The following is a 22,394-nucleotide window of genomic DNA, read 5'->3' as shown; positions in this document are numbered from 1 at the left end:
CAAAAAAATTGATGGTATGGTGTGGTATATGGGGTACAAAGATAGTGGGGCCATTCTTCATCAATGGAAACCTCAAGGCCACTGGATATGCGAAATTGCTACATGAAGATGTTTTTCCATCTTTATGCACTGAAGCTGGCACGTTCCCTGAGTTTTTCCAGCAAGATGGTGCACCACCACATTATGGGTGCCAGGTCCGAGCATTCCTAGATGAACAGTTTCCTGGAAAGTGGATTGGTCGTCGTGGGCCAGTTGAATGGCCCCCAAGGTCTGCCGATCTGACCCCCTTAGACTTTTATCTTTGGGGTCATCTGAAGGCAATTGTCTATGCTGTGAAGATACGAGATGTGCAGCACCTGAAACTACGGATACTGGAAGCCTGTGCTAGCATTTCTCCTGCGGTGTTGCTATCAGTGTGTGAAGAGTAGGAGAAGAGGGTTGCATTGACAATCCAACACAATGGGCAGCACATTGAACACAGTTTATAAGTAGTCAGAAACTTGTAAATAACTCATGAAAGAATAAAGTTACCATTGTTTTTCTTGTGAAATTCCCAATAAGTTTGATGTGTCACATGACCTTCTTCCTATTGAAAAAACAAAAGTTGGATTCAAAATGGCCGACTTCAAAATGGCCACCATGGTCACCACCCATCTTGAAAAGTTTTCCCCCCCACATATACTAATGTTCCAAAAATAGGAAGTTAATATCACAAACCATTCCCATTTTTATTAAGGTCTATCCATATAAATGGCCCACCCTGTATTATAAAACTGTCAGCTTGCAGCCACCACTAGAGGGAGCTCACTGCATAGGAATTTATACAGTTATCATTTAACTGAATGTAAACTGTAAAAATCAATCTACTGGTGGCTGCAGAAAAATGCTGTGGTTTCCTGTGTGAAGCAGGAGAATGAGTTCAGCACCAGGCCGTCTCACCATAGCCCCATAGCAGCCATGTATGTAGTCTGCCTCCATGGTGAAAATGCCACTGCCCATTGAATATGGCAATGGTCAAGCACTACCACTCAATTCAAAGTCTATGGGACTGCTGGAGATTGCCAAGAAATGACTCCTCTATCTCTGACAGACCCTTATAGATATATAGAATCGCTGTGTGCATACTCAACTTGCTAGTCAGTTCACACAGGGCCACATTGTGGCGGAACCCGCCTCGCCACTGGGCATTGGAGAGGCCTGGCTACCCGCCTCCTACCTGCTGACTATGGCCCCTGGTAAATTTGTACGTTTGAATGCAATTTGGGCATGTGGTATTTTATATTGCTGCTACTGGCCCTTTAATGGCCATCCGTGGACATATTATGACTTTTAGGAACAATGCCCCTTTAAGACTGTGTAGCAGATTGCATTCAGGCTGTCTTTAATATTATGTATGTTATTATTGGTTCGGTTAAATTGTATTGCTATGTATTGTAAACTGTAATGTTTACTATGTTGAAGTCATTGCTTTTCTGTGCCTCTTCCCCTCCCCCTTTTTCCTGTCCCATTGTTTCCCCAGCAAGATGTTGTCTCAGGGACACTGGGAGACCAGTAATCTAGCTGCTCTGTCCCTCCTCCATCTCCCATCAGCCCTTGCTATTGTCTGGCCCCACCCTTCCTTGTACCATAGTCATCTATGTGCCCTATTGTATGTAAATTAGGCTGTTGGGGGGTTTAAAGTAGGTGTGCTATGTCTAAATAAAGTCAGTTCCTGTTTTAACCCTCAAAGTGAAGTGTCGTCTCATTCTTGGGGGAGGATTTATGGTATGCTGTTCCAGTTTCACTGCTAGGAGTGTAAACCTATTCGTATGGTTTCCTATTCAACTGTCAGCATTCATATGCTTGAGAGGATTTATACGCTTCTTCGGTTCGGTGATTGTGGTGTCTGCCAGAGTGCTTGTAAACCTCAGGAAACGCTAGGAGCACCCGTCAACGGAGGTACTCAGTCGGGGTGCCAGGTGATCCGTTACACACATGACCACCCTCTCTTGTGATTAATGGGTCTCCCATATGTCAGCTTCCTTACAGAAGCATTAGTTCCGATCCATGGGATCTGGATACCTTGTTCTAGCCATAATACCCTTTAAGGCCTTTACACTTACCTTGTTTATTCCATCTGATATGCTGACAATTGCCTCAATCTCATCTTCTTTCTGTAAGTATCAAAAATGAAATACTAAGAATAAAAAATGTAGCAAATATATTTTTTGTACTTACCAACTAATAGAATTAAAATCTAAGTAAGAACTAAGTTTTAAGCACATTTGAAATCATTCAGAAGGAATATGTAGATAAGAAAAGTAAGACAAAGGAATACATTTCAAGCAAACAAAATCATTTAAGCACATTTGCAAATATTTTTCAACATCATACACAAGATCATTTATGTTCACAGCACCTACACAGACCTGTGTATCTCTATGTTTACTGGCTGTGTAGTGTAATCCTGCAGCTATACTCCCATCTGCTACTGAATGTACTTTAGCAAGAGTGAAAGGACAGATGGAAGGGAGTACTGTATGACTGCAGGCTCATAGGGCATAGGCTTTATTCATAGCAATAAAAAGTTGTAGATATTTAAAGACATCCTAAATTATACAAGGCTTGTATTTATGTACCTCTCGGTCTAGCTCTTCAATCACTGTGATGTTTCCATTGAGAGGGTCAATGGAAAAATAACGCTTTGATCCAGGTTCAAAGGATAAACCATAAGTTACTGGATAGCCTTCAGGATCAGTGCCATTCAATGTATAGATGAATGTACCTGTACAGAAAAATAAAGTGTAGTATAAGTAAATGTAATAAAAATACACATACACAAACACAATACAAATTAAGGTGAAAAGAAACAAATATATACAATAAATGCATAATATAGGGTTATTGGGACCCCATTCTTTTTTTTACTTCCGGTGAAACAGTGTCAGGGCTGGCCTTAGGTGTTCAAGCGCCCTGTGCGAGCTAATCTTGTGGCGCCTGTCCCCGTTCCCCGGTTCACTTAAACATACACAAAGAGGAAAACAATCTTTGTAACAAACATTTTTTTTTAATTACAGATAATTTAAGTGCAAGTACAAACAAGTAAAATCATACCCAGTGTCACCCATAGTCAGTCTCCTGCCCCTCTTAATCATACCCTGTCACCTTTGCCCAGTCCCCTGCCCCCCTTAATGATACCCAGTGTCACCCAGAGCCAGTCCCCTGCCCCCCTTAATCATACCCTGTCACCTTTGCCCAGTCCCCTGCCCCCCTTAATCATACCCAGTGTCACCCAGAGCCAGTCCCCTGCCCCCCTTAATCATACCCTGTCACCTTTACCTAGTCCCCTGCCCTTCTTAATCATACCCAGTGTCACCCTTACCCAGTCCCATGCCCCCTCAATTAGACCCTGCCCCCCTTAAATTAAGGGTGACAGACACTGGGTATGATTAAGGGGGCAGGGGACTGGCTTTGGTTGACACTGGGTATGATTAGGGGGGCAGGAGACTGGGTAAAGGTGACAGGGCATGATTAAGGGGGCAGGGGACTGGCTATGGGTGACACTGGGTATGATTAAGGGGGGCAGGGTCTAAAAAAACAATAAGAACAGGTACTCACTATTTGAAGTCTTCTGCTCCCTCCCTGTCTGCAGAGTACTGGCCGCCGCCCTCACATATTGAGTGGATCCTTCCGCGGCTCTCTGTGAAGGTGCAGCACTTGGACGCTGCGCCTGCGCCCCTAAGCTCCTCCTCCACGCTCCGGAACCTGACCTGGCAGCTGCAGCGGCTCAGCTCGCCAGGCTCGCCTCACACAATCTAGGGCCGGCCAGCTGTAAGAGACTGACTGCGAGCTGTGTCGGCCGCCGGCGCGCCTGTTGCCATGGCGCCCTGTGCGGCCAGCCGGCCACACAGCTCGCACACCCCAAAGGCCAGCCCTGGACAGTGTCATAAAACAATGAAAACAGGGGTCTTAAATTTCAGTTTATCCAAGGTGCCTCTTCTGCCAATCTAGTCCCTCTAGACCCCCAAGTTGGAAAAGTACATCTACCTCTAACCTCTACCTTGCATAACATCAAATGGTTGCATTGAGTAAAGTTTGAATTTGCTACACTAGTGGGAGTGGCCAGGCAGTCGAGAGATAGCAGCATAACTGCTAGGCTCCATCTCCACAGCAGCGACAACTCCTAGCAAAGCCTGGTAGGCTTTGCTAGACCCAACGATCCTGCTCGTTTCCTGGGACCCCTAAATTATGCAAAAGATGCTGAGAGATAATAGAAGCCACAGGACTCAAGGAAAAATGGACTTTTTCTTCCAGCAGGAGCGAGCCAAAGAAGGCATTGGGTCTAGCGCGCACTCCTCCTCCTCCAATTTTAGACTGCAGCACTGTCAGCAACAGGGCTCTGTCCTGCATACTACCCCGCCATGCAATATCCCGCTGGCCTTATCTGCCTCCCTGCACCTCTCTCTAGTGTCTCTGCCTGGGACACATAATGATCAACTAGCGGTGATCGATACGGGTTTGGCTTCTCCACAGGCCGTGACACCTTCCCTCCCACCGACAAACTCTGCCAGCCTGGCCAAGCAAAAGCCCAGAAGGCAGGACTCCCCTGCAAAAGCAGATGCCAGTCCTGACATTAGCTGAGGCATTGCAAGACTTTCACATATCAGACCTGCCAGCATCTGGCAATCTATTAAAAGAGATTTTAATGGCATTTTGTAGTTCTATGACAGCCAACCTGACACAACTCATGACTCCAATTCAGTCTACAGTGGGAGAATTAGATGGCAAGATCCAGCATGTGGAATCCAAAATGGGTGACTTTGCATCCTCACACAATCAACTGATAGACGCCTATAATGCCCTCACCTATGATGTGGAACAATTGAGGTCTAAGATAGTGGACCTAGAGGACAGGTCTCGGCGGAACAATATAAAGTTCCGTGGGATACCTGAGGACCTCCAGCCTTCAGAGCTACAGCAACACATTAAAGATCTTATGATCTGACTGCTCTGCATGGGATTTCACGATAGACAGAGCACATTGTGTGGTTAGGCCCAAACACCCTCCGGATGCTGTTCCAAGGGACGTTTTGGCCCGAATCCATATAGGAGGCCACACTATATGCCACTAGGAAACTTGGGACTCTGCCTTCCCTGTATCACTCAATGAACTTACTCACCGACCTGTCAGTGGGCACACTCCAATTATCTCTCTGACACTGAGAGAGCATTCTATTCCATACCGCTAGGGCTACCCAGTCAAGTTTCTAATGAACAAAGATGGAAAATATTTCACAATCTGCACCGTGGAAGAGGGGAAAGAAATTCCACACACCTGGAATATATCAGCGTCTGAGCATACCTCCCCACCGTTTCCCACCCAAGTCCATCAAGACCAAGAATGGAACCTGGTCATCTCTAGACGGAAGAAGAATGCTTCACATGTGACCGCTGTGGAATGACTCATCCCATCTGGACTTGGTAACTATAGTGGGACTATACCCCAGATGTCCTAGGCAGCTATTTACGCTGCCAGATCTGTTTCTCTCTCTTTTTCTGGGTAATTTCTTTTTATATGGACTTTTTTTTGTTTTCTCTAGTTAGGTCCTACTTTTTACCTGTGACGAGCTTTATGAATTGGTGGATTGCTGGAGTTTGTCCTTTTATTTCGGGAGGACGGGGCTTCCTTCCTGCTATATGTATTGTTTGTTTTCCATAGCTTTCTTATCACTGTATTATGCTACTTAAGATATGTTATTTTAATGTTATGGGACTGAATAGCCCCTATAAGAGAAATGTCATGTGGAGGGAGGCCCTCGGCCTCAAGAGTGATGTATTTTGTGCCCAAGAGATGTACCGTATTTGCTCCCACAAGACACCCATAGGATGAAACATGTGTGCTTCCCACCATCATTCATACCCCTTATCACAAGAAAAAGTGTGTTATTAGCCATAAAGAACACTATTGCTTTTTCTCGTTTTGACTCCCTGATAGATCCAAATGATCGCTACATAGTACAAATAGTATACTTTAATAATGTCCTATATACAGTACTGTGGCAGTAGTGTATGCTTCTAATAAATGTCCTCTTCATTTCCTTAACCGCCTCTATTGGACTCTTCGACTTCGCTTAGATCCCATAAATGTACTCTTTCAGATTTTTTACATAACCATTTCCTTTTTGATGTGTGGTGTATTCACCACAGCAATGAGAAAAAGTATTCTTTTTTCTTAACGCCACATAATTCTTACTCACAAATTCACTATTTTCTTCTAGAAATAGATTCTATATCTGTGTCACAAGATTCCTCGATATGACTCATCATGTGGTCCGACAATATCCCTATATCCTTAACACTACTTGAAACATTTAACGTCACTTCTAATCCAGTATGGAGAATGAATGAGTACCTTTTAGTGAACACTAGATACCAGATACCAACCTGAGATAACTGCTGTCTTAAAGGAATACTTCTTTTATAATGCTCCCTTGGTTTCTCATCCTTCCACAGTATGGCTGGACCACAAGGCATTTATTAAAGGTATTTTTATTAAAATGATCTCAACTTAAAAGACTAGTATAAGGCTTCACTCACAGTGGACATATCGGAAAAAAATTCGGGACACTCATAACAGACTAAGGGAATGTTTACGCCACAGATATGAGCTCTGCATTGTTATTCCCAGTCCAATAAGGCAGGTCGACTATTGGCCCAGACAGTGAAATCTAAATCCTTAATCTTGTGTATTGCTTTTTTATACGACACAACAAAAACATATAGGGGGTCATTTGTCAAACTGATGTAAAGTAGAACTGGCTTAGTTGCCCATAGCAACCAGTCAGATTTCACCTTTCATTTTGGACAGCTCCTTTGGAAAATGAAATGAGGAATCTGATTGGTTGCAATAGGCAACTAAGCCAGTTCTACTTTACACCAGTTTGATAAATGACCCCATAAGATATATGAACCGAAAGTCTCAGCTGATAGGTATCTGTTAGGGATGAGCGAACCCGAACTGTATAGTTTGGGTTCGTACCGAATTTTGGGGTGTCCGTGACACGGACCCGAACCCGAACATTTTCGTAAAAGTCCGTGTTCGGGTTCGGTGTTTGGCGCTTTCTTGGCGCTTTTTGAAAGGCTGCAAAGCAGCCAATCAACAAGCGTCATAATACTTGCCCCAAGAGGCCATCACAGCCTTGCCTACTATTGGCATGGCTGTGATTGGCCAGTGCAGCATGTGACCCAGCCTCTATATAAGCTTGGGTCACGTTGCGCTGCACGTCACTCTGCTGATTGAAGCATAGGGAGAGGTTGCAGCTGCAACGTTATGGCGAGATTAGGCAGATTAACTCCTCCAAAAGACTTCATTCTGTGATCGATCTGCGGCTGTGGATCATTGAAGTGCTAATATTGACTTGCTCACTTTTTTGAGGCTGCCCAGAGCGTTTTTAGATCACTTTTTTTCTGGGGTGATCGGCGGCCATTTTGTGACTTGTGGTGCGCCAGCACAAGCTATCACCAAGTGTATTTAACCATCAATAGTGTGGTTATTTTGTGCTATATCCTACATCAGCTGCAGGCTGAGCCTGTGTCACCGAAGTGCATTTAACCATCAACAGTCTGGTTATTTTTTGGCCATATACTACATCTGGTGCAGGCTGAGCCTGTGTCACCGAAGTGCATTTAACCATCAACAGTGTGGTTATTTTTTGGCCATATACTACATCAGGGGCAAGTTGAGCCTGTCACCCAGCGCCTAAAAAATAGACCTGACATTTCTATTCAACCAAATCTGTACTGTTTTAGCTGGTCAAGTTATTTGTAGTGATCGTAAAAGCACACTTTTTGTTCTGGGTTGAAAAACTATTCCCAAATTTGCCATTCTCAAAATAACTAGTTTCTGGTATATGAGGCCTACTTGAAATCTATCCCAAAAAGGATATCTTACATTGAAGGTGCTGATAGTGTCATTCAGAAAAACCTAAGACACACGCTACCGTGCAGATAGAAGTCTGATTCTGTGATTAAACCTATACCTGTCACACAGCGCAAAAAAAAACAGGCCTCACATCTCTATTCAACCAAATCTGTACTGTTTTAGCTGGTCAAGTTATTTGTAGTGACCGTAAAAGCACATTGTTATTCCCAGTCCAATAAGGCAGGTCGACTATTGGCCCAGACAGTGAAATCTAAATCCTTAATCTTGTGTATTGCTTTTTTATACGACACAACAAAAACATATAGGGGGTCATTTGTCAAACTGATGTAAAGTAGAACTGGCTTAGTTGCCCATAGCAACCAGTCAGATTTCACCTTTCATTTTGGACAGCTCCTTTGGAAAATGAAATGAGGAATCTGATTGGTTGCAATAGGCAACTAAGCCAGTTCTACTTTACACCAGTTTGATAAATGACCCCATAAGATATATGAACCGAAAGTCTCAGCTGATAGGTATCTGTTAGGGATGAGCGAACCCGAACTGTAAAGTTCGGGTTCGTACCGAATTTTGGGGTGTCCGTGACACGGACCCGAACCCGAACATTTTCGTAAAAGTCCGTGTTCGGTGTTCGGCGCTTTCTTGGCGCTTTTTGAAAGGCTGCAAAGCAGCCAATCAACAAGAGTCATACTACTTGCCCCAAGAGGCCATCACAGCCTTGCCTACTATTGGCATGGCTGTGATTGGCCAGTGCAGCATGTGACCCAGCCTCTATATAAGCTTGGGTCACGTTGCGCTGCACGTCACTCTGCTGATTGAAGCATAGGGAGAGGTTGCAGCTGCAACGTTAGGGCGAGATTAGGCAGATTAACTCCTCCAAAAGACTTCATTCTGTGATCGATCTGCAGCTGTGGATCATTGAAGTGCTAATATTGACTTGCTCACTTTTTTGAGGCTGCCCAGAGCGTTTTTAGATCACTTTTTTTCTGGGGTGATCGGCGGCCATTTTGCGACTTGTGGTGCGCCAGCACAAGCTATCACCAAGTGCATTTAACCATCAACAGTCTGGTTATTTTTTGGCCATATACTACATCTGGTGCAGGCTGAGCCTGTGTCACCGAAGTGCATTTAACCATCAACAGTCTGGTTATTTTTTGGCCATATACTACATCTGGTGCAGGCTGAGCCTGTGTCACCGAAGTGCATTTAACCATCAACAGTCTGGTTATTTTTTGGCATTATACTACATCTGGTGCAGGCTGAGCCTGTGTCACCCAAGTGCATTTAACCATCAACAGTGTGGTTATTTTTTGGCCATATACTACATCAGGGGCAAGTTGAGCCTGTCACCCAGCGCCTAAAAAATAGACCTGACATTTCTATTCAGCCAAATCTGTACTGTTTTAGCTGGTCAAGTTATTTGTAGTGATCGTAAAAGCACACTTTTTGTTCTGGGTTGAAAAACTATTCCCAAATTTGCCATTCTCAAAATAACTAGTTTCTGGTATATAAGGCCTACTTGAAATCTATCCCAAAAAGGATATCTTACATTGAAGGTGCTGATAGTGTCATTCAGAAAAACCTAAGACACACGCTACCGTGCAGATAGAAGTCTGATTCTGTGATTAAACCTATACCTGTCACACAGCGCAAAAAAAAACAGGCCTCACATCTCTATTCAACCAAATCTGTACTGTTTTAGCTGGTCAAGTTATTTGTAGTGACCGTAAAAGCACATTTTTTTTTCTGGGTTGAAAAACTATTCCCAAATTTGCCATTCTCAAAATAACTAGTTTCTGGTATTTGAGGCCTACTTGAAATCTATCCCAAAAAGGATATCTTACATTGAAGGTGCTGATAGTGTCATTCAGAAAAACCTAAGACACACGCTACCGTGCAGATAGAAGTCTGATTCTGTGATTAAACCTATACCTGTCACACAGCGCAAAAAAAAAATAGGCCTCACATTTCTATTCAACCAAATCTGTACTGTTTTAGCTGGTCAAGTTATTTCTAGTGACCGTAAAAGCACATTTTTTTTTCTGGGTTGAAAAACTATTCCCAAATTTGCCATTCTCAAAATAACTAGTTTCTGGTATTTGAGGCCTACTTGAAATCTATCCCAAAAAGGATATCTTACATTGAAGGTACTGATAGTGTCATTCAGAAAAACCTAAGACACACGCTACCGTGCAGATAGAAGTCTGATTCTGTGATTAAACCTATACCTGTCACACAGAGCAAAAAAAAACAGGCCTCACATTTCTATTCAACCAAATCTGTACTGTTTTAGCTGGTCAAGTTATTTGTAGTGACCGTAAAAGCAGACTTTTTGTTCTGGGTTGAAAAACTATTCCCAAATTTGCCATTCTCAAAATTGTGGTGAACGGGAACAATGAGGAAAACATCTAATAAGGGACGCGGACGTGGACATGGTCGTGGTGGTGTTAGTGGACCCTCTGGTGCTGGGAGAGGACGTGGCCGTTCTGCCACAGCCACACGTCCTAGTTAACCAACTACCTCAGGTCCCAGTAGCCAGCAGAATTTACAGCGATATTTGGTGGGGCCCAATGCCGTTCTAAGGATGGTAAGGCCTGAGCAGGTACAGGCATTAGTCAATTAGGTGGCCGACAGTTGATCCAGCACGTTCACATTATCTCCCACCCAGTCTTCTGCAGAAAGCGCACAGATGGCGCATGAAAACCAAGCCCATCGGTCTGTCACATCACCCCCATGCATATCAGGGAAACTGTCTGAGCCTCAAGTTATGCAGCAGTCTCTTATGCTGTTTGAAGACTCTGCTGCCAGGGTTTCCCAAGGGCATCCACCTAGCCCTTCCCCAGGGGTGGAAGAGATAGAATACACTAACGCACAACCACTTATTTTTCCTGATGATGAGGACATGGGAATACCACCTCAGCACGTCTCTGATGATGATGAAACACAGGTGCCAACTGCTGCGTCTTTCTGCAGTGTGCAGACTGAACAGGAGGTCAGGGATCAAGACTGGGTGGAAGACGATGCAGGGGACGATGAGGTCCTAGACCCCACATGGAATGAAGGTCGTGCCACTGACTTTCACAGTTCGGAGGAAGAGGCAGTGGTGAGACCGAGCCAACAGCGTAGCAAAAGACGGAGCAGTGGGCAAAATCAGAACACCCGCCGCCAAGAGACTCCGCCTGCTACTGACCGCCGCCATCTGGGACCGAGCACCCCAAAGGCAGCTTCAAGGAGTTCCCTGGCATGGCACTTCTTCAAACAATGTGCTGACGACAAGACCCGAGTGGTTTGCATGCTGTGCCATCAGAGCCTGAAGCGAGGCATTAACGTTCTGAACCTTAGCACAACCTGCATGACCAGGCACCTGCATGCAAAGCATGAACTGCAGTGGAGTAAACACCTTAAAAACAAGGAAGTCACTCAGGCTCCCCCTGCTACCTCTTCTGCTGCTGCTGCCTCGGCCTCTTCTGCTGCTGCCGCCGCCTCGGCCTCTTCTGCTGCTGCTGCCGCCGCCTCGGCCTCTTCCTCTGCCTCTGGAGGAACGTTGGCACCTGCCGCCCAGCAAACATGGGATGTACCACCAACACCACCACCTGCGTCACCAAGCATCTCAACCATGTCACACGGCAGCGTTCAGCTCTCCATCTCACAAACATTTGAGAGAAAGCGTAAATTCCCACCTAGCCACCCTCGATCCCTGGCCCTGAATGCCAGCATTTCTAAACTACTGGCCTATGAAATGCTGTCATTTAGGCTGGTGGACACACACAGCTTCAAACAGCTCATGTCACTTGCTGTCCCACAGTATGTTGTTCCCAGCCGCCACTACTTCTCCAAGAGAGCCGTGCCTTCCCTGCACAAACAAATGTCCGATAAAATCAAGTGTGCACTGCGCAACGCCATCTGTGGCAAGGTCCACCTAACCACAGATACGTGGACCAGTAAGCACGGCCAGGGACGCTATATCTCCCTAACTGCACACTGGGTAAATGTAGTGGCGGCTGGGCCCCAGGCGGAGAGCTGTTTGGCGCACGTCCTTCCGCCGCCAAGGATCGCAGGGCAACATTCTTTGCCTCCTGTCTCCTCCTCCTCCTACTCAGCTTCCTCCTCCTCTTCTTCCACCTGCTCATCCAGTCAGTCACACACCTTCACCACCAACTTCAGCACAGCCCGGGGTAAACGTCAGCAGGCCATTCTGAAACTCATATGTTTGGGGGACAGGCCCCACACCGCACAGGAGTTGTGGCGCGGTATAGAACAACAGACCGACGAGTGGTTGCTGCCGGTGAGCCTCAAGCCCGGCCTGGTGGTGTGCGATAATGGGCGAAATCTCGTTGCAGCTCTGGGACTAGCCGGTTTGACGCACATCCCTTGCCTGGCGCATGTGCTGAATTTGGTGGTGCAGAAGTTTATTCGCAACTACCCCGACATGTCAGAGCTGCTGCATAAAGTGCGGGCCGTCTGTTCGCGCTTCCGGCGTTCACACCCTGCCGCTGCTCGCCTGTCTGCGCTACAGCGTAACTTCGGCCTTCCCGCTCACCGCCTCATATGCGACGTACCCACCAGTTGGAACTCCACCTTGCATATGCTGGACAGACTGTGCGAGCAGCAGCAGGCCATAGTGGAGTTTCAGCTGCAGCACGCACGGGTCAGTCGCACTGTGGATCAGACACACTTCACCACCAATGACTGGGCCTCCATGCGAGACCTGTGTGCCCTGTTGCGTTGTTTCGAGTACTCCACCAACATGGCCAGTGGCGATGACGCCGTTATCAGCATTACAATACCACTTCTATGTCTCCTTGAGAAAACACTTAGGGCGATGATGAAAGAGGAGGTAGCCCAGGAGGAAGAGGAGGAAGAGGGGTCATTTTTAGCACTTTCAGGCCAGTCTCTTCGAAGTGACTTAGAGGGAGGTTTTTTGCAACACCAGAGGCCAGGTCCAAATGTGGCCAGACAGGGCCCACTACTGGAGGACGAGGAGGACGAGGATGAGGAGGAGGTGGAGGAGGATGAGGATGAAGCATGTTCACAGCGGGGTGGCACCCAAAGCAGCTCGGGCCCATCACTGGTGCGTGGCTGGGGGGAAACACAGGACGATGACGATACGCCTCCCACAGAGGACAGCTTGTCCTTACCTCTGGGCAGCCTGGCACACATGAGCAACTACATGCTGCAGTGCCTGCGCAACGACAGCAGAGTTGCCCACATTTTAACGTGTGCGGACTACTGGGTTGCCACCCTGCTGGATCCCCGGTACAAAGACAATGTGCCCACCTTACTTCCTACACTGGAGCGTGATAGGAAGATGCGCGAGTACAAGCGCACGTTGGTAGACGCGCTACTGAGAGCATTCCCAAATGTCACAGGGGAACCAGTGGAAGCCCAAGGCGAAGGCAGAGGAGGAGCAAGAGGTCGCGAACGCAGCTGTGTCACGCCCAGCTCCTCTGAGGGCAGGGTTAGCATGGCAGAGATGTGGAAAAGTTTTGTCAACTGCACCACCACCTGATATGGAACATGTTAGCAGGAGGCAACATTTCACTAACATGGTGGAACAGTACCTGTGCACACCCCTCCACGTACTGACTGATGGTTCGGCCCCATTCAACTTCTGGGTCTCCAAATTGTCCACGTGGCCAGAGCTAGCCTTTTATGCCTTGGAGGTGCTGGCCTGCCCGGCGGCCAGCGTTTTGTCTGAACGTGTATTCAGCACGGCAGGGGGCGTCATTACAGACAAACGCAGCCGCCTGTCTACAGCCAATGTGGACAAGCTGACGTTCATAAAAATGAACCAGGCATGGATCCCACAGGACCTGTCCATCCCTTGTGCAGATTAGATCATAAAAGGTTAGTATATAAAATGAGAATGCTCGGACTCGGAGAAAACGTTTGTAAGTGGGTAAGTAACTGGCTCAATGATAGAAAACAGAGGGTGGTTATTAACGGTACATACTCAGATTGGGTCACTGTCACTAGTGGAGTACCTCAGGGGTCAGTATTGGGCCCTATTCTCTTCAATATATTTATTAATGATCTTGTAGAAGGCTTGCATAGTAAAATATCAATTTTCGCAGATGACACTAAACTGTGTAAAGTAATTAACACTGAAGAGGACAGTATACTACTACAGAGGGATCTGGATAGATTGGAGGCTTGGGCAGATAAGTGGCAGATGAGGTTTAACACTGACAAATGTAAAGTTATGCACATGGGAAGGAATAATGCAAGTCACCCGTACATACTAAATGGTAAAACACTCGGTAACACTGACATGGAAAAGGATCTAGGAATTTTAATAAACAGCAAACTAAGCTGCAAAAAACAGTGTCAGGCAGCGGCTGCCAAGGCCAATAAGATAATGGGTTGCATCAAAAGGGGCATAGATGCCCGTGATGAGAACATATTCCTACTACTTTACAAATCACTGGTCAGACCACACATGGAGTACTGTGTACAGTTCTGGGCTCCTGTAAACAAGGCAGACATAGCAGAGCTGGAGAGGGTCCAGAGGAGGGCAACTAAAGTAATAACTGGAATGGGGCAACTACAGTACCCTGAAAGATTATCAAAATTAGGGTTATTCACGTTAGAAAAAAGACGACTGAGGGGAGATCTAATTACTATGTATAAATATATCAGGGGGCAGTACAGAGATCTATCCCATCATCTATTTATCCCCAGGACTGTGACTGTGACGAGGGGACATCCTCTGCGTTTGGAGGAAAGAAGGTTTGTACACAAACATAGAAAAGGGTTCTTTACGGTAAGAGCAGTGAGACTATGGAACTCTCTGCCTGAGGAGGTGGTGATGGTGAGTACAATAAAGGAATTCAAGAGGGGCCTGGATGTATTTCTGGAGTGTAATAATATTACAGGCTATAGCTACTAGAGAGGGGTCGTTGATCCAGGGAGTTATTCTGATTGCCTGATTGGAGTCGGGAAGGAATTTTTTATTCCCCTAAAGTGAGGAAAATTGGCTTCTACCTGACAGGGTTTTTTTGCCTTCCTCTGGATCAACTTGTAGGATGACAGGCCGAACTGGATGGACAAATGTCTTTTTTCGGCCTTATGTACTATGTTACTATGTTACTATGTTACTATGTTACTACCTCCCCTTAACAATATATTATTCTACTCCAGGGCACTTCCTCATTCAATACTATTTTTAATTTAATTTTACCATTATATTGCGGGGCAACCCAAAGTTGAATGAACCTCTCCTCTGTCTGGGTGCCGGGGCCTAAATGTGTGACAGTGGCCTGTTCCAGTGGTGGGTGATGTGAAGCCTGATTCTCTGCTATGACATGAAGACTTATTCTGTGCTGACATGAAGCCAAATTCTCTGTTACGCGACCTCTCTCCTCTGCCTGGGTGCCTGGGCCTAAATATGTGACAGTGGCCTGTTCCAGTGGTGGGTGACGTGAAGCCTTATTCTCTGATATGACATGAAGACAGATTCTGTGCTGACATCAGGCCAGATTCTCTGTTACGGGACCTCTCTCCTCTGCCTGGGTGCCTGGGCCTAAATGTGTGACAGTGGCCTGTTCCAGTGGTGGGTGACGTGAAGCCTGATTCTCTGCTATGACATGAAGACAGATTCTGTGCTGACATCAGGCCAGATTCTCTGTTACGGGACCTCTCTCCTCTGCCTGGGTGCCTGGGCCTAAATGTGTGACAGTGGCCTGTTCCAGTGGTGGGTGACGTGAAGCTTGATTCTCTGCTATGACATGAAGACAGATTCTGTGCTGACATCAGGCCAGATTCTCTGTTACGGGACCTCTCTCCTCTGCCTGGGTGCCTGGGCCTAAATGTGTGACAGTGGCCTGTTCCAGTGGTGGGTGACGTGAAGCCTGATTCTCTGCTATGACATGAAGACAGATTCTGCGCTGACATAAGGCCAGATTCTCTGTTATGGGACCGCTCTCCTCTGTCTGGGTGCCTGGGCCTAAATGTGTGACAGTGGCCTGTTCCAGTGGTGGGTGACGTGAAGCCTGATTCTCTGCTATGACATGAAGACAGATTCTGTGCTGACATCAGGCCAGATTCTCTGTTACCGGACCTCTCTCCTCTGCCTGGGTGCCTGGGCCTAAATGTGTGACAGTGGCCTGTTCCAGTGGTGGGTGACGTGAAGCCTGATTCTCTGCTATGACATGAAGACAGATTCTGCGCTGACATCAGGCCAGATTCTCTGTTACGGGACCGCTCTCCTCTGTCTGGGTGCCGGGGCCTAAATGTGTGACAGTGGCCTGTTCCAGTGGTGGGTGACGTGAAGCCTGATTCTCTGCTATGACATGAAGACAGATTCTGTGCTGACATAAGGCCAGATTCTCTGTTACGGGACCTCTCTCCTCTGCCTGGGTGCCTGGGCCTAAATGTGTGACAGTGGCCTGTTCCAGTGGTGGGTGACGTGAAGCCTGATTCTCTGCTATGACATGAAGACAGATTCTGCGCTGACATAAGGCCAGATTTTCTGTTACGGGACCGCTCTCCTCTGTCTGGGTGCCGGGGCCTAAATGTGTGACAGTGGCCTGTTCCAGTGGTGGGTGACGTGAAGCCTGATTCTCTGCTATGACATGAAGACAGATTCTGTGCTGACATAAGGCCAGATTCTCTGTTACGGGACCTCTCTCCTCTGCCTGGGTGCCTGGGCCTAAATGTGTGACAGTGGCCTGTTCCAGTGGTGGGTGACGTGAAGCCTGATTCTCTGCTATGACATGAAGACAGTTTCTGCGCTGACATAAGGCCAGATTCTCTGTTACGGGACCGCTCTCCTCTGTCTGGGTGCCGGGGCCTAAATGTGTGACAGTTGCCTGTTCCAGTGGTGGGTGACGTGAAGCCTGATTCTCTGCTATGACATGAAGACTGATTCTGCTCTGACATAAGGCCAGATTCTCTGTTACGGGACCTCTCTCCTCTGCCTGGGTGCCTGGGCCTAAATGTGTAACAGTGGCCTGTTCCAGTGGTGGGTGACGTGAAGCCTGATTCTCTGCTATGACATGAAGACTGATTCTGTGCTGACATGAAGCCAGATTCTCTGCTATGGCATGAAGAGACTGATTCTGTGCTGACATGAAGCCAGATTCTTTGCTATGGCATGAAGAGACTGATTCTCTGCTGACGTGAAGCCAGATTCTCTGCTATGGGACCTCTGTCCAATTGATATTGGGTCATTTTTATTTTTTTTATTTTTATTTTAATTCATTTCCCTATCCACATTTGTTTGCAGGGGATTTACCTACATGTTGCTGCCTTTTGCAGCCCTCTAGCTCTTTCCTGGGCTGTTTTACAGCCTTTTTAGTGCCCAAAAGTTCGGGTCCCCATTGACTTCAATGGCGTTCGGGTTCGGGACGAAGTTCGGTTCAACAGCATTCTTTACCTAAATTATTGTACCTTTTCTGGACATTGCCAATCCCCTTGCTAAGCTCTTTCTTTACCAAAATTAACCACCTGTTAAGTAACTTAATCTGGCATAGGGGTAGACATCACATCGTGAGGAGCATTCTCGAGAGGAATAAACAGTATGGGGGGACTTATCTTACCTAATATCCAGGACTATTACTTAGCTAGGTGTGTGGGGAAGCTTAAAGGGAACCTGTCATGTGGATATTTGATTATAATCTAACTAATTATATACAATCATTAACTACTAAAAAGTGCCTTAGATGTATTCACTTACTGGTGTGACAGATGGTTACCTCATAATATACACACAAAGATGCCACATGCCGCATGCTAATGAGCTGATTTGAGTCCAGCGTGATGTCATTGAGTCCAGCGTATATTTAATTCAGAGATATAGCCACTCCCCTGCCCACCTGCTGCTGATTCCTATGGAAACAAACTGTCACTCAGCAGCAGGTGGGCGGGGAGAGTCAGGAGCTCATGAATATACATGACTCATCATTATCAGCTGGAGCTTTTCATTACAAGATGTTGGCAGATTGACTGGGTCAATTAAAGAAAGTGACCCAGTATTGTGCTAAGAGAATCAATCACTTATTTATGTTGCCCTTAGTTAGGACACCATAAAACTGGTGACAGGTTCCCTTTAAGGAGTGGTGGTGTGGGGATTCTTTGAAGCATTGGATACACAGTGAACTTTCTATTATCCCCTTGTATAATTTGAGAGTGCTCCTCCTAGCCTCTCTTAATGAGAACTTCTCATGCATCTCCTCATCTATGGAAGGAAATTTCATGCGCTAGGTTCACACTCACATGCATATGCCTTCTGCCCTTTACTCCTATACAATAATTGAAATACTTTCTCCACAACCTCTCCTTGGAGTCAAGGTCCTCCAATCATATACAGAAAGTGACCGACCTCTTTTCCCTGGACACTCTACAACCCCTTTTTGTACTACATGATACTTTTCAGATACTGCACAAAGACTTCTATAAATACCTCTGTATATGCCATTTATTGCAGATGGATGAACCTTTCTTGGTTACAGCCACCAAGTCTCTCTTTGATCTGTGGGCGACACTGACTGGGACATTAAAGGGCATCAGGCCTCTGTACTCCATGTTAGGCTCAAAAGAACTATTTGTTAAATCGTCTCCATACCTAGCATGGAAGGGGGAGCTCGACCTAATGCTGATTGGTCTATGGCCATGAAACATGTATGAAAATAGTGCTGAGGTGGTACTACACTCCCATGCAGCTCAGCATTATATGCAGTAAATGTAGAGAATAGATAGGCGGCAAGTCCTTTATTTCCTCCAAGGATAAAAGTAACAAGTCCTGGGGCAAGACAGCTCCCACACAGTGTACAAAAATGGTGACATCCGTTTGCGCAACACTCGCTTTTTCAGGTCACTGACACCAGCACGCATATACACGCTCTACTTATAAGTCACCACGCAGGGTCGTCATGAAGTTCACGGACAAAACCCTGCCCCTGACTCGATGTATGCTGAACATTATACATAAAAATAAATGCATTACACAAAAAAACAAATCAAAGGAATACACTTAAATGATTTTTTATCATTAAGCCCTAAAGGGCCCATAGATCCAGTGCGTAGAATCCACATTGCTTCTCTTTGTAACAGGAGGCAATGTCTATCTCGCCCCTGTGGTGGACTTCATACTAACTCAATACCTGCAAAACTAAGGAGTCTAAAGTCCCCACCATGTTCATTTCTTATGTGGTCAATCAATCTGGGACATGCTTTTCCTGACCTTATTTATTTGACATGTTCTCTAAATCTTTTATACATACTTCTGATTGTTTTCCCAATGTAAAAACGTCCACATTGACATAACAATACATATACTACAAATATACTTCTACATGTGATGAAACTGGTCACCTTGTGTTGAATCCCTCCAAAATTAAGAGCTTTACCTTGTAAATTGTACTGGCAGAAAGAACAATTACCACATCTAAAATTGCTCTTAGGTTTCCTTTCTTGTAACCAATTACTACTCCTTTTCTCCACATAGCGACCCCTCACTAATCTATCTTTTATAGTGTGACTTCTTCATCAGGCCTCTGTACTCCATGTTAGGCTCAAAAGAACTATTTGTTAAATCGGCACCATACCTAGCATGGAAGGGGGAGCTCGACCTAATGCTCATTGGTCTATGGCCATGAAACATGTATAAAAACAGTGCTGAGGTGGCAATACACTCCCATGCAGCTCAGCATTATATATCCGGGGACTTATCATCTCTGTTAGAGACAGTGTGGAGACAGGGAAGAAGTACTGCATATCTTATGGTCTTGTCTTAACTTAAAAACTCTAAGGTTCTTGGTCTTTGCATTTATCTCTAAAGCAGTCAGGACAGTGATTTCACCAAATCCAGCCTTAGATTTGCCTTTTATAGACCTTCATAGCATTCTTATATCTGCGGGCACTATTGCAGCGCATGTCTTTTTAGCTACGAAAATCACCACAGCCAGAAATTGGAAGAGCTGTACTATCCCCACACTAGGTGATATTTTATGCTCAGTAAACACCATGGTCTCATATAAATGATGGTGCTGAAGGACCCCAATATAAAGAAATTTGTTAGGGAATGGGCCTCATGGAGATCACTGATCCCGGTCGTCATTTATTGAGGAGCATCCTTGCATACTGTTTTGTACCATTCTGCCTTAATTTGATAATTCAGATGTATCTGTACATTGACTTAAGCCTCATGCAGACGTCAGTGTTTCACGAACGTGTGCTGTACGTGTTCTCCACGGACAGCACACGTCCCTATTCATTTTAATGTGTGTATTCACATATCAGTGTTTCAGCACGTTCCGTGGGTCCGTTTTTTTTACCACGGATGCATGCTCTATTTTGTCCGTGTTCACGTTTCCATCACGCCCATTATAGTCTATGGGTCCGTGAAAACCACGGATGCCATCAGTGTTGCATCCGTGTTTAATGGATCATTAACAAGAGATTCTTTGAAAATTATTTTTCAGCTGTTGAGTGTTAGTGAAACACGGATGCAACACGGACAGCAAAAAACTGACCCACGGACCCAACACGGATCTGTTACGGGAGAAAACACGGATTGAACACGGTCCGTGTTAACACTGATTCGAAACTGACACGGACGTCTGCATGAGGCATTATGCTGTATATCTCGGTACACAGGTATTGTCCTTTGCTATCTGTTCTTTTATTTTGAAAATACTTTGAAAAATCGAATTAAAACTTATTGAAATGAATTTGCTACATTAAGGGGCCATTCAAAGTGCGTATTTTGCTGACAGTTTGGCATGGGTTCTTTGCCAAAAAGCTGCCATGCAGCTGCTTCGAATCCACCTCTCATTGTTTTCAATTGGAGGCTATGCTAGTCTTCATGTCACAGTTTACAGCCACGACCTCATCAAGAAAGGACTTTTTCGTGTGGAAACCATGCCAAATTCTGCCAGGAAAAGATGCTGTGTGAACACTCCTTAGGACTCATGCCATGCCCATGCTGTGGACCGCAAATTGCAGCCTGAAATGCACAGGCACCTACCAAGTGCCCGCTGTCTGCAGACACAGACCTATTCACTTGAATGGGGTCCACGATCCACATCCGATGGTCCGCACTGCAAAAAAGTAGTGTATGCACTACTTTTTTTCAATGAGGAGGCACAGACAGAAAACACATGGAAGCACTCTGAAGCACTCTGGGCTTCCGATCCATGCCTCCATTCAGCACCACGGGCCACAATATGGCCACGGACCTGCTACTATCATGTATATGAGGCCTTAGGTTGAGCCAAAACCAGGAGTGGATTAAAAAAGAAGAGAGATAGTATCTGTCTTCTATACTTTATGATCCACAGCTGAGTTTGGCGTTAAAGGGAACCTGTCACCTGGATTTTGGGTATAGAGCTGAGGACATGGGCTGCTAGATCGCCACTAGCACATCCGCAATATCCATTCCCCATAGCTCTCTGTGCCTTTATTGTGTAAAAAAATAACGATTTAATATATAAGTAAATGAGGCTACTAACATTTCAGGAGCCCATGCACGCCCACTGTGAAGGAGCTCAGCACCGCCCCCGCATACTCCATCTCCTCCTTGCTCCCCGACGTCACAAAGCTAGAACGCCGTAATCTCGTGATGCGCGAGCTAGCTCATGCGCAGTGTCGTGCGCAGTGTCGCAAGATTACGATGCAAGCACAAGGCCAACAGGAAATCCATGCATGAAGGAACACATCGGGGGTCATTTACGACAGGAAGTATGCTAGTTTTGATTGTAAAACAAGTCACAAGACTACTCCACAGCTATAAAAGAGGAGTAAAAACTACTCCGGACAGGGGCTGGAGTAGTTTTTTTCTCCAGGCACGTGAACTGCCAGCAGTGCGCCTAATTTATGATGAGGCCTGAGTGTTTTTTCCTTGCTGGAAGAAAAGGTAGTAGCAGGTCCGTGGCCATATTGTGGCCCGTGGTGCTGATTTGAGGCATGGATCGGAAGCCCGGAGTGCAGAGTTTTTTGTCCAGCCAACAGTTGGCTTTTATGCCAGAACAGGCTATCTGAAAAGCCTGCAGGATTTGAACCGCAACTGTGAACATACCTTTACATTGCTTGTACACGTTTAGGATCTGATCAGGTTATGAAGGCGTAGAATCAAAAAAGAGGAGAGAATTTGTACTGAATATCTTCTCGTCCTATATGATCCACACCTGGTTTTAGCTTCAAAACCTAATCGTAACCTGAATATGTACAGACAGTATATGGGTACAGTGGCACTGCGTTTTGGGCGCATAAAGAAATTGCATGCAGTGTTTGCAACAACATACTTGCATTTATGCTGCCTTTTCTTCCAGCAAGGGAAAAACACTCAGGCCTCATCATAAATTAGGTGCACTGCTGGCAGTTCATGTGCCTGGAGATAAAACTACTCTAGCCCCTGACCGGAGTAGTTTTTACTCCTCTTTTATAGCTGTGGAGTAGTCTTATGACTTGTTTTACAATCAAAACTAGCATACTTTCTGTCGTAAATGACCCCCGATGTGTTCCTTCATGCATGGAT

General features: G+C 45.8%; 1 protein-coding gene across 1 annotated transcript in view; it reads right to left on the bottom strand.

Annotated features, from left to right (window-relative positions):
* CDHR1 (cadherin related family member 1) overlaps positions 1-22,394 on the bottom strand; it is a 191,453-nt gene that overhangs the window by 127,821 nt on the left and 41,238 nt on the right. The window contains exons 3-4 of the mRNA XM_040436306.1: positions 2,619-2,764; positions 2,103-2,153 (exon numbers count right to left, since the gene is read on the bottom strand). Of these exons, the coding sequence (XP_040292240.1) occupies positions 2,103-2,153; positions 2,619-2,764 (197 nt within the window). The remainder of the gene's footprint in view (positions 1-2,102; positions 2,154-2,618; positions 2,765-22,394) is intronic.

Source organism: Bufo bufo, chromosome 6 (genome assembly GCF_905171765.1).
Source record: "Bufo bufo chromosome 6, aBufBuf1.1, whole genome shotgun sequence".
Lineage (NCBI taxonomy): Eukaryota > Metazoa > Chordata > Amphibia > Anura > Bufonidae > Bufo > Bufo bufo.
The sequence above is the reverse complement of the archived record's forward strand: the minus strand, read 5'-3'. Positions and strand labels throughout refer to the sequence as shown.